The sequence below is a fragment of the Heterodontus francisci genome, chromosome 32 (genome assembly GCF_036365525.1).
Source record: "Heterodontus francisci isolate sHetFra1 chromosome 32, sHetFra1.hap1, whole genome shotgun sequence".
In the NCBI taxonomy this organism is placed as follows: Eukaryota; Metazoa; Chordata; class Chondrichthyes; order Heterodontiformes; family Heterodontidae; genus Heterodontus; species Heterodontus francisci.
In genome coordinates, this window is record NC_090402.1 from 23308999 (window position 1) to 23325963 (window position 16965).

Consider the following 16965-nt stretch of genomic DNA (forward strand, 5'->3'; position numbering starts at 1 on the left):
GGTAGGGAGTAAGAAGAAGCAGAAAAAGGGTGTGTATGACAGCTTTAAAGTTGGTAATACATGTGAGAACCTGAATATAGAAAGTTCAGAGGGTAAGTGAAAAAGGAAATAAGATGGGCAAAAAGAGAGTATGAGAAGAGGCAGGTAGCTAGTAATGGGACTCCAAAAGTCTTCTCGGCATATAAATAGTGAAAGTTTAGTAGGAGGAGGGATGGGGTAAATTAGAGACCATGGAGGCAGAGGGTGTAGCTGAGGTACTAAATGAGTACTCAGCATCTGTCTTTACCAAGGAAGAAGCTGCTGCTAAAGTCATAGTGAAAAAAGTAGTAGTTTTTTTTTTTAGAATTAGAACATTACAGCGCAGTACAGGCCCTTCGGCCCTCGATGTTGCGCCGACCTGTGAAACCATCTGACCTACACTATTCCATTTTCATCCATATGTCTATCCAATGACCACTTAAATGCCCTTAAAGTTAGCGAGTCTACTACTGTTGCAGGCAGGGCGTTCCCCGCCCCTACTACTCTCTGAGTAAAGAAACTACCTCTGACATCTGTCCTTTATCTATCACCCCTCAACTTAAAGCTATGTCCCCTCGTGTTTGCCATCACCATCCGAGGAAAAAGACTCTCACTATCCACCCTATCTAACCCTCTGATTATCTTTTATGTCTCTATTAAGTCACCTCTCCTCCTCCTTCTCTCCAACGAAAACAACCTCAAGTCCCTCAGCCTTTCCTCGTAAGACCTTCCCTCCATACCAGGCAACATCCTAGTAAATCTCCTCTGCACCCTTTCCATAGCTTCCACATCCTTCCTATAATGCGGTGACCAGAACTGCACGCAATACTCCAGGTGCGGCCTCACCAGAGGTTTGTACAGCTGCAGCATGACCTCGTGGCTCCGAAACTCGATCCCCCTACTAATAAAAGCTAACACACCATATGCCTTCTTAACAGCCCTATTAACCTGGGTAGCAACCTTCAGGGATTTATGCACCCGGACACCAAGATCTCTCTGTTCATCTACACTACCAAGAATCTTCCCATTAGCCCAGTACTCTGCATTCCTGTTACTCCTTCCAAAGTGAATCACCTCGCACTTTTCTGCATTAAACTCCATTTGCCATCTCTCAGCCCAGCTCTGCAGCCTATCTATGTCCCTCTGTACCCTACAACATCCTTCGGCACTATCCACAACTCCACCGACCTTGGTGTCATCCGCAAATTTACTAACCCACCCTTCTACACCCTCATCCAGGTCATTTATAAAAATGACAAACAGCAGTGGCCCCAAAACCGATTCTTGCGGTACACCACTAGTAACTAAACTCCAGGATGAACATTTGCCATCAACCACCACCCTCTGTCTTCTTTCAGCTAGCCAATTTCTGATCCAAAGCTCTAAATCACCTTCAACCCCATACTTCCGTATTTTCTGCAATAGCCTACCATGGGGAACCTTATCAAACGCCTTACTGAAATCCATATACACCACATCCACTGCTTTACCCTCATCCACCTGTTTGGTCACCTTCTCGAAAAACTCAATAAGGTTTGTGAGGCACGACCTACCCGTCACAAAACCGTGCTGACTATCGCTAATGAACTTATTCTTTTCAAGATGATTAAAAATCCTGTCTCTTATAACCTTTTCCAACATTTTACCCACAACCGAAGTAAGGCTCACAGGTCTATAATTACCAGGGCTGTCTCTACTCCCCTTCTTGAACAAGGGGACAACATTTGCTATCCTCCAGTCTTCCGGCACTATTCCTGTCGACAATGACGGCATAAAGATCAAGGACAAAGGCTCTGCAATCTCCTCCCTAGCTTCCCAGAGAATCCTAGGATAAATCCCATCTGGCCCAGGGGACTTATCTATTTTCACTCTTTCCAAAATTGATAACACCTCCTCCTTGTGAACCTCAATCCCATCTAGCCTAGTAGCCTGAATCTCAGTATTCTCCTCGACAACATTTTCTTTCTCTACTGTAAATACTGACGCAAAATATTCATTTAACACTTCCCCTACCTCCTCTGATTCCACACACAACTTCCCACTACTATCCTTGATTGGCCCTAATCTAACTCTAGTCATTCTTTTATTCCTGATATACCTATAGAAAGCCTTAGGGTTTTCCCTGATCCTATCCGCCAATGACTTCTCGTGTCCTCTCCTTGCTCTTCTTAGCTCTCCCTTTAGATCCTTCCTGGCTAGCTTGTAACTCTCAAGCGCCCTAACTGAGCCTTCACGTCTCATCCTAACATAAGCCGCCTTCTTCCTCTTGACAAGCGCTTCAACTTCTTTAGTAAACCACGGCTCCCTCGCTCGACAACTTCCTCCCTGCCTGACAGGTACATACTTATCAAGGACACGCAGTAGCTGCTCCTTGAATAAGCTCCACATTTCGATTGTTCCCATCCCCTGCAGTTTCCTTCCCCATCCTACGCATCCTAAATCTTGCCTAATCGCATCATAATTTCCTTTCCCCCAGCTATAATTTTTGCCCTGCGGTATATACCTGTCCCTGCCCATCGCTAAGGTAAACCTAACCGAATTGTGATCACTATCTCCAAAGTGCTCACCTACATCTAAATCTAACACCTGGCCGGGTTCATTACCCAGTACCAAATCCAATGTAGCATCGCCCCTGGTTGGCCTGTCTACATACTGTGTCAGAAAACCCTCCTGCACACACTGGACAAAAACTGACCCATCTAAAGTACTCGAACTATAGTATTTCCAGTCGATATTTGGAAAGTTAAAGTCCCCCATAACAACTACCCTGTTAGCCTCGCCCCTGTCGAGAATCATCTTCGCTATCCTTTCCTCTACATCTCTGGAACTATTCGGAGGTCTATAGAAGACTCCCAACAGGGTGACCTCACCTCTCCTGTTTCTAACCTCGGCCCATACTACCTCGGTAGACGAGTCCTCAAACGTCCTTTCTGTCGCTGTAATACTCTCCTTGATTAACAATGCCACACCCCCCCCCCCCTCTTTTACCATCTTCTGTTTTTACTGAAACATCTAAATCCCGGAACCTGCAACATCCATTCCTGCCCCTGCTCTACCCATGTCTCCGAAATGGCCACTACATCGAGATCCAGGTACCAACCCATGCTGCAAGCTCACCCACCTTATTCCAGATGCTCCTGGCGTTGAAGTAGACACACTTTAAACCAGGTTCTTGCTTGCCAGTGCCCTCTTGCGTCCTTGTAACCTTATCCCTGACCTCACTACTCTCAACATCCTGTACACTGGCACTACATTTTAGGTTCCCATTCTGCTGCTGAATTAGTTTAAACCCCCCCGAAGAGCACAAGCAAATCTCCCCCCCAGGATATTGGTACCCCTCTGGTTCAGGTGAAGACCATCCTGTTTGTAGAGGTCCCACCTACCCCAGAAAGAGCCCCAATTATCCAGGAAACCAAAACCCGACCTCCTGCACCATCCCTGCAGCCACGTGTTCAACTCCTCTCTCTCCCTATTCCTCACTTCGCTATCACGTGGCACGGGCAACAACCCAGAGATAACAACTCTGTTTGTTCTCGCTCTAAGCTTCCACCCTAGCTCCCTGAATTTCTGTCTTAAATCCCCATCTCTCTTCCTACCTATGTCGTTGGTGCCTATGTGGACCACAACTTGGGGCTGCTCCCCCTCCCCCTTAAGGATCCCAAAGACACGATCCGAGACATCACGAACCCTGGCACCTGGGAGGCAACATACCAACCGTGAGTCTCTCTCGTTCCCACAGAACCTCCTATCTGTTCCCCTAACTATGGAGTCCCCAATGACTCATGCTCTGCTCCTCTTCCTCCTTCCCTTCTGAGCAACAGGGACAGACTCTGTGCCAGATACCTGTACCCCATTCCCCCGCAACAGTATCCAAAACGGTATACCTGTTGTTGAGGGAAATGGCCACAGGGGATCCCTGCACTGCCTGCTGGTTCCCTCTCCTTCCCCTGACGGTAACCCATCTATCTACTTCTTTTACCTGAGGTGTGACTGCCTCCCCATAATTCCTCTCAATAACCCCCTCCGCCTCCCGAATGATCCGAAGTTCATCCAGCTCCAGTTCCCTAATGCGGTTCTCGAGGAGCTGGAGTTGGGTGCACTTCCCGCAGATGCAGTCAGCAGGGACACTCTTGGCGACCCTTACCTCCCACATTCTGCAGGAGGAACATACAACTGCCTTAACTTCCATTCCCTCTATTCTAAATTCCCAACAAATCTACTGAAAAACCAAAAAAAATGTCAAAACTTGTTAGGTTAGCAATCCAACGGACAGAACTTCTTAAATAAAAAGCTTACCTTATCAACACAACAGAGTCCTTTTTTTTTTGCTTAGAGGAGGAGGGTGGGTGGGAGACACTACACGTGTAGTGTCTCGGGTACAGCCACCACCCAAATATATAGTTTTTACTTACCCAGCAGTCCCCTGGTCCTCCGAAAACAAAAGGGAATTCACTTTTAAACTTCCACTGAAATTGACTTCCCAGCTGTAAGCTCGCTCTCGCACCTTCGCTACTGTCAAAGCTGCAGTCACCAAAACTAAAAGAAAGAGATTATAAACCACCCAAATATATAGTTTTTACTTACCCAGCAGTTGAGATAATGGATGGGCTAAAAATTGATAAAGCAGAGGTATTAGATAGGCTGGCTGTACTTAAATTTGATAAATCACCAGGACTGGATAAGATGCATCTGAGGATGCTGAGGGAAGAAAGGGTGGAAATTGTGGAGGCACTGGCCATAATCTTCCAATCCTGGAGAATTTGCAAATGTTGCACTCTTGTTCAAAACTGGATTGAGTTTTTTGCTGAGGTAACCGAGAGGGTTGATGAGGGTAATGTGATTGATGTGGTGTATATGGACTTCCAAAAGGCATTTGATAAAGAGCGTTTTAAGAAGTCTTCATGTAGAAACTGAGTTCTGTACAGCTTGTGTTTGTGTTTTTGAGATGGTCCTTAATTTGAGGCTGGGAGTTTCCAGGTTCTGGAAGGTCAAACTCCGTTTAAACCATCAAACATTCTTGTGACTGAGAGGAGAACAAACAACTTGTTTTTTTTCACTGGGGCATGTGACTGGAAGGTTTTAGTTTGTTTGTTTGTCAAGTAAACACCATAGAATGTTGGAGCCAGCTAAAAGAGGTGCGTATGTTGTTAAAAGAAGGCTTTCAGAATTGTGTTGGTCTTCTTTGGCCTCCTTACCTCGAGAGACAATGGATAAGCGCCTGGAGGTGGTCAGTGGTTTGTGAAGCAGCGCCTGGAGTGGCTATAAAGGCCAATTCTAGAGTGACAGGCTCTTCCACAGGTGCTGCAGAAAAATTTGTTTGTCGGGGCTGTTACACAGTTGGCTCTCCCCTTGCGCCTCTGTCTTTTTTCCTGCCAACTACTAAGTCTCTTCGACTCGCCACACTTTAGCCCCGTCTTTATGGCTGCCCGCCAGCTCTGGCGAACGCTGGCAACTGACTCCCACGACTTGTGATCAATGTCACAGGATTTCATGTCGCGTTTGCAGACGTCTTTAAAGCGGAGACATGGACGGCCGATGGGTCTGATACCAGTGACGAGCTTGCTGTACAATGTGTCCTTGGGGATCCTGCCATCTTCCATGCGGCTCACATGGCCAAGCCATCTCAAGCGCTGCTGACTCAGTAGTGTGTATAAGCTGGGGATGTTGGCCGCCTCGAGGACTTCTGTGTTGGAGATACGGTCCTGCCACCTGATGCCAAGTATTCTCCGGAGGCAGCGCAGATGGAATGAATTGAGACGTCGCTCTTGGCTGACATACGTTGTCCAGGCTTCGCTGCCATCGAGCAAGGTACTGAGGACACAGGCCTGATACACTCGGACTTTTGTGTTCCGTGTCAGTGCGCCATTTTCCCACACTCGCTTGGCCAGTCTGGACATAGCAGTGGAAGCCTTTCCCATGCGCTTGTTGATTTCTGCATCTAGAGACAGGTTACTGGTGATAGTTGAGCCTAGGTAGGTAAACTCTTGAACCACTTCCAGAGCGTGGTCGCCAATATTGATGGATGGAGCATTTCTGACGTCCTGCCCCATGATGTTCGTTTTCTTGAGGCTGATGGTTAGGCCAAATTCATTGCAGGCAACCGCAAACCTGTCGGAGACTCTGCAGGCACTCTTCAGTGATGAGATGTTAAAGCAGCATCGTCAGCAAAGAGGAGTTCCCTGATGAGGACTTTCCGTACTTTGGACTTCGCTCTTAGACGGACAAGGTTGAACAAAATGCCCCCTGATCTTGTGTAGAGGAAAATTCCTTCTTCAGAAGACTTGAACGCATGTGAAAGCAGTAGGGAGAAGAAAATCCCAAAAAGTGTGGGTGTGAGAACACAGCCCTGTTTCACACCACTCAGGATAGGAAAGGGGTCTGATGAGGTGCCACCATGTTGAATTGTGCCTTTCATATTGTCATGGAATGAGGTGATGATACTTAGTAGCTTTGGTGGGCATCCAATCTTTTCTAGTAGTCTGATGGGACCGCGTCTGCTGACGAGGTCAAAGGCTTTGGTGAGATCAATAAAAGCAATGTAGAGGGGCACCTGTTGTTCACGGCATTTCTCCTGTATCTGACGAAGGGAGAACAGCATGTCAACGGTCGATCTCTCTCTGCATGGAAGCCACACTGTGCCTCAGGGTAGACGCGCTCGGCCAGCTTCTGGAGCCTGTTTAGAGCGACTCGAGCAAAGACTTTCCCCACTATGCTGAGCAGGGAGATTCCACGGTAGTTGTTGCAGTCACCGCGGTCACCTTTGTTTTTATAGATGGTGATATTGGCATCGCGCATGTCCTGGGGTACTGCTCCCTCATCCCAGCACAGGCATAGCAGTTCATGTAGTGCTGAGAATATTTCAGGCTTGGCACTCTTAATTATTTCAGGGGTAATGCTGTCCTTCCCAGGGGCTTTTCCGCTGGCTAGAGAATCAATGGCATCACTGAGTTCTGATTTGGTTGGCTGTATGTCCAGCTGCAGTGGCTGTTTAAAGAAGCCTGGACTGAGGGCTGACCATTGGTTATCTGGGGTACCTTGCCATCAGGACTGTAGTGTGAAGGCCAAGATGGTTTGAGAGGCGACAAGACCGGATTGTTAAAGGGAACGAACCTTTATAAAACACTGATTTGGCCTCAATTGGAGTATTGTGTCCAAATCTGGGTTCCACACTTTAGGAAGGATGTGAAGGATTTAAGAGAAGGCGCAGAAAAAGTTTACGAGAATGGTTCCACGGATGAGGGATTTCTGTCATATGAATAAATTGGAGAACTGGGTTTGTTTTTGTTAGAGAAGGGAAGAGAAGGTTCAGAGGAGATGCAAGAGAGTTGTTCAAAATCATGAGGGGTCTAGATAGAGTAGATAGAGAGCAACTGTCCCTGAAGGTGGCAGGACAGGTAGATATAGTGGTGAAGAAGGCATATGGAATGCTTTCCTTTATTGGCTGAGGTACAGAATTCAAAAATCTGTTTCCCTTAGCGGAGAGGTCAATTACCAGGGGGCACTGATTTAAGGTGATTGGTAGAATGATTAGAGCGGACATGAGGAAAAACCTTTTCACCCAGAGGGTGATGGGTGTCTAGAATTCGCTGCCAGAATGGTGGTGGGGGCAGAAGCCCTCGATCCTTTTCAAAGGTACCCGAACGTGCACCTGAGGTGCTGTGCTGGGAGGAGGCATTAGATTGGGCAGCAAGGTTTTTGGCAGGCACAGAAACGACAGGCTGAATGGCCTCCTTCTATGCCGTAATTGTTCTATGGTTCCCATTGGCAGAAGAGTCAAGAACCCTAGGACACTGATTTTAAGGTGAGTGGCAAAAGAACCGCTGGCGACATGAGGAAAAACTGTTTTATGCAATGAGTGGTTAGGATCTGAAATGCACCCCCCCGAGTGTGGTGCAGGCCGATTCAATTGTGACTGCTGTGCGTGAATCATTTTTATTCGTTCATGGGACGTAGGCATTTCTGGAAAGGCCAAAGTTATCGCCCATCCCTAACTGCCCTTCAGAAGGAGGTGGTGAGCTGCCATCTTGAACCGCTGCAGTCCATGTGATGTAGGTACACCCATAGTGCTTTAGGTAGTGAGTTCCATGATTTTGATCCAGCAATGATGAGATGATGAAAATATGTTATCTGGTTCACTAAGTAAACTAATTGAAGTTCATTAAATTTTTAACTCTTACCATCAACTGCCATTTATTATCTAATGCTAAAGGAATAATACAAGAGTTGTCTGGCCACTCACTTAAATATTTTCCTGTCTACATTCAGAGCAGTCGCTCAGCCTTCAACCAACCAAATGAATCCCAGTGCTCCTCAAAAATGTATTTTTTTTTTATTCATTCATGGGATGTGGGCGTCCGCTGGCCAGGCCAGCATTTATTGCCCGTCCCTAATTGCCCTTGAGAAGGTGGTGGTGAGCTGCCTTCTTGAACCGCTGCAGTCCATGTGGGGTAGGTATCCCCACAGTGCTGTTAGGAAGGGAGTTACAGGATTTTGACCCAGCGACAGTGAAGGAATGGCAGTATAGTTCCAAGTCAGGATGGTGTGTGACTTGGAGGGGAACTTGCAGGTGGTGGTGTTCCCATGCATTTGCTGCCCCTTTCCTTGTAGTTGGTGGAGGTCGCGGGTTTGAAGGTGCTGTCTAAGGAGCCTTGGTGCATTGCTGCAGTGCATCTTGTAGGTGGTACACACTGCTGCCACTGTGCGTCGGTGGTGGAGGGAGGGAATATTTGTGGATGGGGTGCCAACCAAGCAGGCTGCTTTGTCCTGGATGTTGTCGAGCTTCTTGAGTGTTGTTGGAGCTGCACCCATCCAGGCAAGTGGAGAGTATTCCATCATACTCGTGACTTGTGCCATGTAGATGGTGTACAGGCTTTGGGGAGTCAGGAGGTGCGTTACTCGCCACTGGATTCCTAGCCTCTGACCTGCTCTTGTAGCCACAGTATTTATATGGCTACTCCAGTTCAGTTTCTGGTCAATGGTAGCCCTTAGGATGTTGATCGTGGGGGACTCAGCGATGGTAATGCCATTGAATGTCAAGGGGAGATGGTTAGATTCTTTCTTGTTGGGGATGGTCATTGCCTGCCACTTGTGTGGCACGAATGTTACTTGCCACTTATCAGCCCAAGCCTGGATATTATCCAAGTCTTGCTGCATTTCTACACGGACAGCTTCAGTATCTGAGGAGTTGCGAATGGTGCTGAACATTGTGCATTCATCAGCGAACATCCCAACTTCTGACCTTGTGATTGAAGGAAGGTCATTGATGAAGCAGCTGAAGATGGTTGGGCCTAGGACACTACCCTGAGGTAATCCTGCAGTGATGTCCTGGAGCTCAGATGATTGACCTTCAACAACCACAACCATCTTCCTTTGCATTAGGTATGACTCCAACCAGCGGAGAGTTTTCCCCCGATTCCCATTGACTTCAGTTTTGCTAGGGCTCCTTGATGCCATACTCGGTCAAATGCTGCCTTGATGTCAACAGCAGTATGCTTTTCAAAAAACATTTCCAGGTAATAGCAAACACAAAGACCACAGTTTTCTTTCCCCTTTTTATGAGGACATAATTTCTATTCATTACTTCATAGTTTTACATAAACATGCTCTAATCACTATTCCCTTTACTTCTATCATCATGAAACTATCTACCGTGCCATCTACATGCTTAATTTTGGTTCCTGTAAAGTTCAGCTGTATTGAATAATTTCCCTGCACACAGCATATCTTGCAGTGAAATCGTCAATCAATGAGGGTTGCGTTTGGTTTAGTTTTGTTTTTATCCAGCTTGGACAGGGTAGATGAACCAATCTCTTCCTGTCGTATTCATATGAAAAAATTCTGTTACTCCTTTCCCTTTTGGATTTGTGAATGGATTTTTTTTGTTGTGGAGTTAGATAAAACAAATGAACTGTTGAGAATCTGGGAATTATCCTCAGCTACCTGAAAACTGTTAATTTCATTCAAAACAAGAAAGTGATCAGAAGAGCTAAGAGAATGATGTACTAGATGTAGCTGAAGGGGAAGCAAATTAGCTACAGATTTACCAAGGAAAGAATCAAAATCCACCAAATAGTTCAATTATTTTTCTTCATTACCTTAGTACCTTCGCTTCTGACTGCATATCTGCTCCATCACCAAGACTGCCTACTTGCATCTCTAACAGCACTGCTTTTGGTCATCTGCCCTAACTTCTCCTCTTGTGGCTCAGTGTTGAAGTTGGTTTGATAACACTCCTGTGAAGCACCTTTGGATGTTTTATGACATTAAAGGCATTATATAAATTGAAGTTGTTGGCAATTGATTTGTGATGAGGCTGAAAGAATTCTGATGTAGGTAATGTGGATTTTTTGAGTAATGTTTCCAGATAAATAATTGAATCAACAATATACATTGAATTATATGTTTAAGAATCTGAATATGTAGTCTATGTTTTATCTCTATTTGCTCTCTTTCTGCCACCTAACCTCCATCCCTTGTCCTCTGCCTCTAGGTTTGACCCATTAGCTTGCTTTTTAAAATTTAACTCATGGTTTTAAAATAAATAGATTATTCTCTTCTACAGGGATTTACCTCAGTATGGGCAGAAACAGTGGCAGTCATATTTTGGACGTACTTTTGATGTTTACACTAAGCTCTGGAAGTTCCAACAGCAGCACAGGTTGGGAGAAATTTTGCTTTACAGATTATTTGATGAAATATTTTACTTTCAGCAAGTTACTCTAGAATAAAGGAAATGGATAAATGATCGATGATCCTGTCACCTGACGTCCTTTTGTTTCAGGAATCGACTCTAGTACAGAATACTTGGCTACATGAAATTATCGTCTGCTTGCAATAATTTGGGCACAGAAATTTCATGACCACCAATGTACAATTCGGATTGTGTGCATCATTCTACACAATGAGTTATCCCCTTTTTCAGAGTTAGTTTAAATAACTGCATAAAATTAAAATGTAATCTGCTTGTAATTCAATTAAGGATTGAGGGGAGTTGGGGTGTAGGACATATAGTGTGTGGCGAGCAGAGTGTTCCAACATGTGGGCTGCAGGTATGGTCATGTTTGATAACTCTATTCTAATCGACGGCTGAAATGATTTAATTGGAGCAAGATTGATGGTGCTCACACAATTTAAGGTTTTTAAAAAATACTATTCACCATCTTTACAATCTTTCAGTCATACAGTCCTCCTCCGATTTTGGTGTGACAGCATTGCTGAATATGTATATATTAACTAGACTTCTTTACCCAGAGGTGGTTAGAATGTAGAACTTGCTACCACCAGGAGTAGTTCATCCATAGATGTATTTAAGGGGTAGCTCGATAAACACATGAGGGAGAAAAGAATAGGACACGTTGACAGGGTTAGCTGAAGTAGAGTGGGATGAGGCTTGTGTGGAGTATAAACCAGTTGGGCTGAATGGCCCGTTTCTATGTTGTAAATTCTGTAGTACAGTGTGTTGAGTTGGACGTGACTTTAGAGTGTTTGATGATACCAGTGCAGAAAGAGGAAAGTATTCATCCAACAATCCAAGTAATCTTGCTTACCTTCATGAAACTGAGGTGCATGAGATTATTTTGAAGTGGTCGGATAAAGCTGATTTCTCTGTAGATTGTGCCCCCCATAAATTGCTGGAGGAGATGGGTAAGGGCCTAATTCTACTGGGTGAAAAAATAGAGGGTTTTTGTGATGTGACAGTCTCACATTGGCAATTGGTAACCTTTCGCTCTGCATTGCAACACACTCTACTTTTAGTATTAGTTTTAAAATTATTGCGTGTTTCATTTTATTGGCACCATAAATCTAGTTTTCATTGAATATACAAGTATCAGTTATAAGTTATTTGTACAGTTTAATTTGAAAGTTTAGTTCATATCATGCATGCCTGTACATGCAGTATGCATGCTCCTTTCATTTGTCCATCTTTCATCCTAGGCAAATACTGGACAATAGGTACGGCCTGAAGCGGTGGCAGATTGGAGAAATTGCCTCAAAAATAGGACAACTCTACTACCATTACTAGTAAGCTTGATTTTTGAAATGTTCATAAGCAAATTAATTACCATGACAAGTTTGAAAAATTATTCTTACTGACACAGCACCTTGTCCTTTTTGTTCTTGGATTTATGCCAGTTGACTGAGTTTTATGCAGCCAATCAGCATTTCAGACAGTCTTGCATTTGTGGAGGAAAATTACCATGCATTTAAACTTCTTGCAGCTCAGTTGTAATGAGCAGTTCTGCCTGGGCTCCTACCATGTGCTTTGGCTGCTTTGCTTGGGGATCAAACTTTGCTGCACAAAGATGGCGACTAGAAGTCATAGTCATTTTCAGCACAGAAGGAGGCCATTTGGCCCATTGAGTCCATGCCGGCTCTCCATGGAGTTATGCAGTGATGTCAGAATAAATTGGTTTATCTACATGTAATATGAATTGTAAAACAAGCATTCCTGACATCTGATGCCGGTGGAGTGAGAATTCCTGAGTTTACAGCAGCTTTGAGAGATCAGGAATTTCTCCCCACAGTTAGCAGTGACAGCAGTTAGAGTGAAGAGAAATTTAATAACTAGATTTTGCATATCCACAATGTTTTTCAAGAATTCAGGAAAAACCTTTGTAATGTTCAGTATTCTTCTCTATTCTTTGGCCTCCTTGTCTCGAGAGACAATGGGTAAGCGCCTGGGGTGGGTCAGTGGTTTGTGGAACAGCGCCTGGAGTGGCTATAAAGGCCAATTCTAGAGTGACAGACTCTTCCACAGGTGCTGCAGAAAAATTTGTTTGTCGGGGCTGTTACACAGTTGGCTCTCCCCTTGCGCTTTTGTCTTTTTTCCTGCCAACTGCTCAGTCTCTTCGACTTGCCACACTTTAGCCCCGCCTTTATGGCTGCCCGCCAGCTCTGGCGAACGCTGGCAACTGACTCCCATGACTTGTGAGCATGTCACAGGACTTCATGTCGCGTTTGCAGACGTCTTTAAAGCGGAGACATGGACGGCCAGTGGGTCTGATACCAGTGGCGAGCTCGCTGTACAATGTGTCTTTGGGGATCCTGCCATCTTCCATGCGGCTCACATGGCCAAGCCATCTCAAGCGCCGCTGACTCAGTAGTGTGTATAAGCTGGGGATGTTGGCCGCCTCGAGGAGTAATGCTCAGTATACCTGCACCTTAAGTTATGACCAGCCTGCATATTCAGTGCATCTCAGTGATATAGACCCATATTCAGGGCTGCTGTTTGCCATTTTTGAAGTGGTTGATTAACTTTCTAGTGAATGCGCACTCTTCATGCCGACAAATTCCTCTCTCAACCTGTTCCCCACTTAACCTGTGTGAGATACAGGAAAAAGGTAAGCATGCAGGAGACTGGTAAGAACAGATGAGTAAAGAAACGAAGGAGAAAGAGGGAAAAAATGTAGGCAAATAGGAAAAACCAGGAAGGGAGAGAAGAGACCTGGAGAAAGAGAATTGGAGGAGGAAACGGAGACTTTTATGCAGAATGAATGGTACTTGGGTGTGATTGCTTGAGTACCTGGCTTGAAAAAGCTTGAAAACCATTGACTTAAAAAATAAATTAAGTTGGCTAGTAGGCTTGTTTCTCGTAGCTTTTATTTCTCTTTTTTGCACCATTTTAACCTATTCCCTCCCCACCCTTTCCAATATCGTGCTGTCTTACTTTTCTTTGTTTCCCCACCACCCCATTCTTTAGCTTGCGTACTTCTGAGACCAGTTATCTGAACGAAGCATTTTCCTTCTACTCTGCAATAAGACAAAGGGCCTACTACTCCCAGGTCACTAAGGAGGATAGGTATGCTAATCTATATGCTTTTGTAACTAACTTTGGTGTGTTTATAACTACAAATACATTCTGGTGCAGGCATAAATCTGTTACAGCCCTTGTTATATATAAAGTCTTGTATGCTTAAATACCCTTGCAAGATATGTTTTTATTTTCCTTTATGGGCAAGAATTTAGAATATTTTAACAAATGCGCTTGAATTAAAGCAGCAAAATTAGGAAAATATGTCTAAATTATATGCAGAAATTTCAGTTTGTGTTTAAATTTTTAATTTGTAATCTTTTTTCACTTATTTCTTGGTTGGATGATGGGTCTTTGCTTTGAATCTCTTTTTGGTTTGCTCATTTTTGTAGGCCTGAGCTTGTGGTTAAAAAGCTACGATATTACGCACGATACATAGTGGTTTGTCTGCTGCTTAACAAGATGGACCTTGTCGGAGATCTAGTTAAGGTATGTTTTTGTTAACTGTATTTCATATTCTTGGTACTTTTTAGAAAATTCTACAGATATATCTACAGTTTTGTAGCATTTGTGTTTGGCTCCTTCTCTTAACTACTGCCTTGCTGCTGACTCTATCTCTCCACACAACCCCACCCCTGCCTGAGGGAGGCTGAAACAGAATGTGCAAAACCCTATCATCCTTCTTGACCCAGAGCTGCGCTTCAAACACGTCAAGACTGCTTATTTCCACTACTGGAACATGACCTGCTACCATCCCTACCTCAAATCCACACCTTCTGAAAACTTTAGCCATGCTTTTGCCACATAAGGAGGGTTTTCCCCAATTTCTTCCTTGATGCTTCCTATCCTCCACTTTCTGTAATCTTCAATGTGTCCAACACTCAGTGACAGACATTCCACCCTCCAGACCGGCTTTCCCACTACAACACCCATCCAGCTTTGTACATCTGCACTTTTTAGAAAACTTCTCAAAAATCACCACCTTGTTTTAACTAAGCTTTCTGTTGGCTCTCTTAACTTTCTTCCTCCATGGTTTAGCATATGCATCTGTAACTTAATTAAAAATGCCATCTCTTTTCCATCTCATATTTTCAGTAAGCACCTTGGGATGTGTTTTGTTGTAAAATCATGTAGTAGTTGTTGACTTTTAAAGCAGATCTAATATTTAAAGTCTTTCTGTTTGTGAATTTGGCATTGTTCATGATAGAAAAATGCTAATATGTTTGTCAAACGGGGAAAAAATCCAGCAGAACAGCATGTTTTTTACACCACTACAAATGCAATTTTACACGTGGTTGGGCTGAGTACAGTGCATGTTACTGTCTGATGCCGTTTGCTAGGGAGAGTGTGACAATGATCTGTTTACTATTGCATGTGTTATTCCAGCTGACGTAGTAACAAAACAGAGAATATGAATTGAGGTAAGTAATGAAGTTGTATTGCACGTCAAAATAATGAAAATAATGTTTTTTCTCTGCCAATTTCATCATCTGCCGTTTCTTGAGGAATAGTGGTGGCTATTCTAAGAACTATACAATAATTTTATCAGAGTATTTCCTAATTGCCAATAATTTATTTTGTTCTTTGATTAATTTGCAACACATGTCTAACGAATTTTCAGATGCTCTATTTCAACAGAAACCTTCTTTCTGTCTTTTAAATGTTTTTAATATCTTTGTTCAATCGTTTGAGCTTGGGTCTTGACATTATCTTCTGTTACTTAATGGAATGTGCATAAATGAAATTACCCGCCTCAAACCGGGCAGCCGCCGGTCAATAAGGTTCTGTCCCGCCACAGTCCACCTGCTTCAATGGGTGCTTGGAGCTCAGGGTCATTGCCTGAAAGGTGGACTGCAACACCGCACCAAACAACATGAAAAAAGGAAAGAAGGTACCAGCCCTTCGCTTTGCAAGCTGGAATGTCAGAACTATGTGTCCTGGCTTGTCGGACGACCTTACACAAATCAACGATTCTCGGAAGACCGCCATCATTAACAACGAGCTCAGACTCAATGTAGACGTTGCAGCACTTCAGGAGACACGCCTCCCCGCGAGTGGATTTCTAGCAGACCAAGACTACACCACCTTCTGGCAGGGCAGGGATCCTGAAGAACCAAGACAGCATGGAGTGGGCTTCGCCATCAGAAACCCCTTGCTCAGCATGATAGAGCCTCCCTCAAATGGCTCGGAACTCATACTGTCCATCCAACTGCTCACCACCTCTGGTCCAGTACACCTACTCAGCATCTATGCTCCAACACTCTGCTCCCCACCTGAAGCTAAAGACCAGTTCTACGAGGAACTCCATAACATCATTAGCAGCATCCCCAACACCGAACACCTGTTCCTGCTGGGGGACTTTAACGCCAGGGTTGGGGCCGACCATGACTCATGGCCCTTCTGCCTTGGGCGCTATGGCGTTGGAAGGATGAATGAGAACGGGCAGAGACTGCTTGAGTTGTGTACCTATCATAACCTCTGCATCACCAACTCGTTCTTTCACACTAAACCCTGTCACCAGATTTCATGGAGGCACCCAAGGTCGCATCGTTGGCACCAGCTAGACCTCATCGTCACAAGGCAAGCCTCCTTAAACAGTGTTCAAATCACACGCAGCGGACTGCGACACCGACCACTCCCTGGTGTGCAGCAAGGTTAGACTCAGACCAAAGAAGTTGCATCATTCCAAGCAGAAGGGCTACCCGCGCATCAACACAAGCTGAATTTCTCATCCACAACTGTTAGAAAAATTTCTAAATTCACTTGTAACAGCCCTTCAAAACACTCCCACAGGGGATGCAGGGACCAAGTGGGCCCACATCAGAGACGCCATCTATGACTCAGCTTTGACCACCTACGGCAAAAGTGCGAAGAGAAATGCAGACTGGTTTCAATCTCATAATGAAGAGCTGGAACCTGTCATAGCCGCTAAGCGCATTGCACTGTTGAACTACAAGAAAGCCCCCAGCGAGTTAACATCCGTAGCACTTAAAGCAGCCAAAGGCACTGCACAAAGACCAGCCAGGCGCTGCGCAAATGACTACTGGCAACACCTATGCAGTCATATTCAGCTGGCCTCAGATACTGGAAACATCAGAGGAATGTATGATGGCATTAAGAGAGCTTTTGGGCCAACCATTAAGAAGATCGCCCCCCTCAAATCTAAATCAGGGGACATAATCACTGACCAACGCAAA

General features: G+C 44.7%; 1 protein-coding gene across 4 annotated transcripts in view; it reads left to right on the plus strand.

The window, feature by feature from the left end:
• Positions 1-16965, plus strand: part of scai (suppressor of cancer cell invasion) — a 226242-nt gene that overhangs the window by 131970 nt on the left and 77307 nt on the right. For all 4 annotated transcript variants that reach the window (XM_068012493.1, XM_068012492.1, XM_068012494.1 and 1 more), the window contains 4 exons: positions 10580-10675; positions 11953-12039; positions 13718-13816; positions 14161-14257. In XM_068012493.1, the coding sequence (XP_067868594.1) occupies positions 10580-10675; positions 11953-12039; positions 13718-13816; positions 14161-14257 (379 nt within the window). The remainder of the gene's footprint in view (positions 1-10579; positions 10676-11952; positions 12040-13717; positions 13817-14160; positions 14258-16965) is intronic.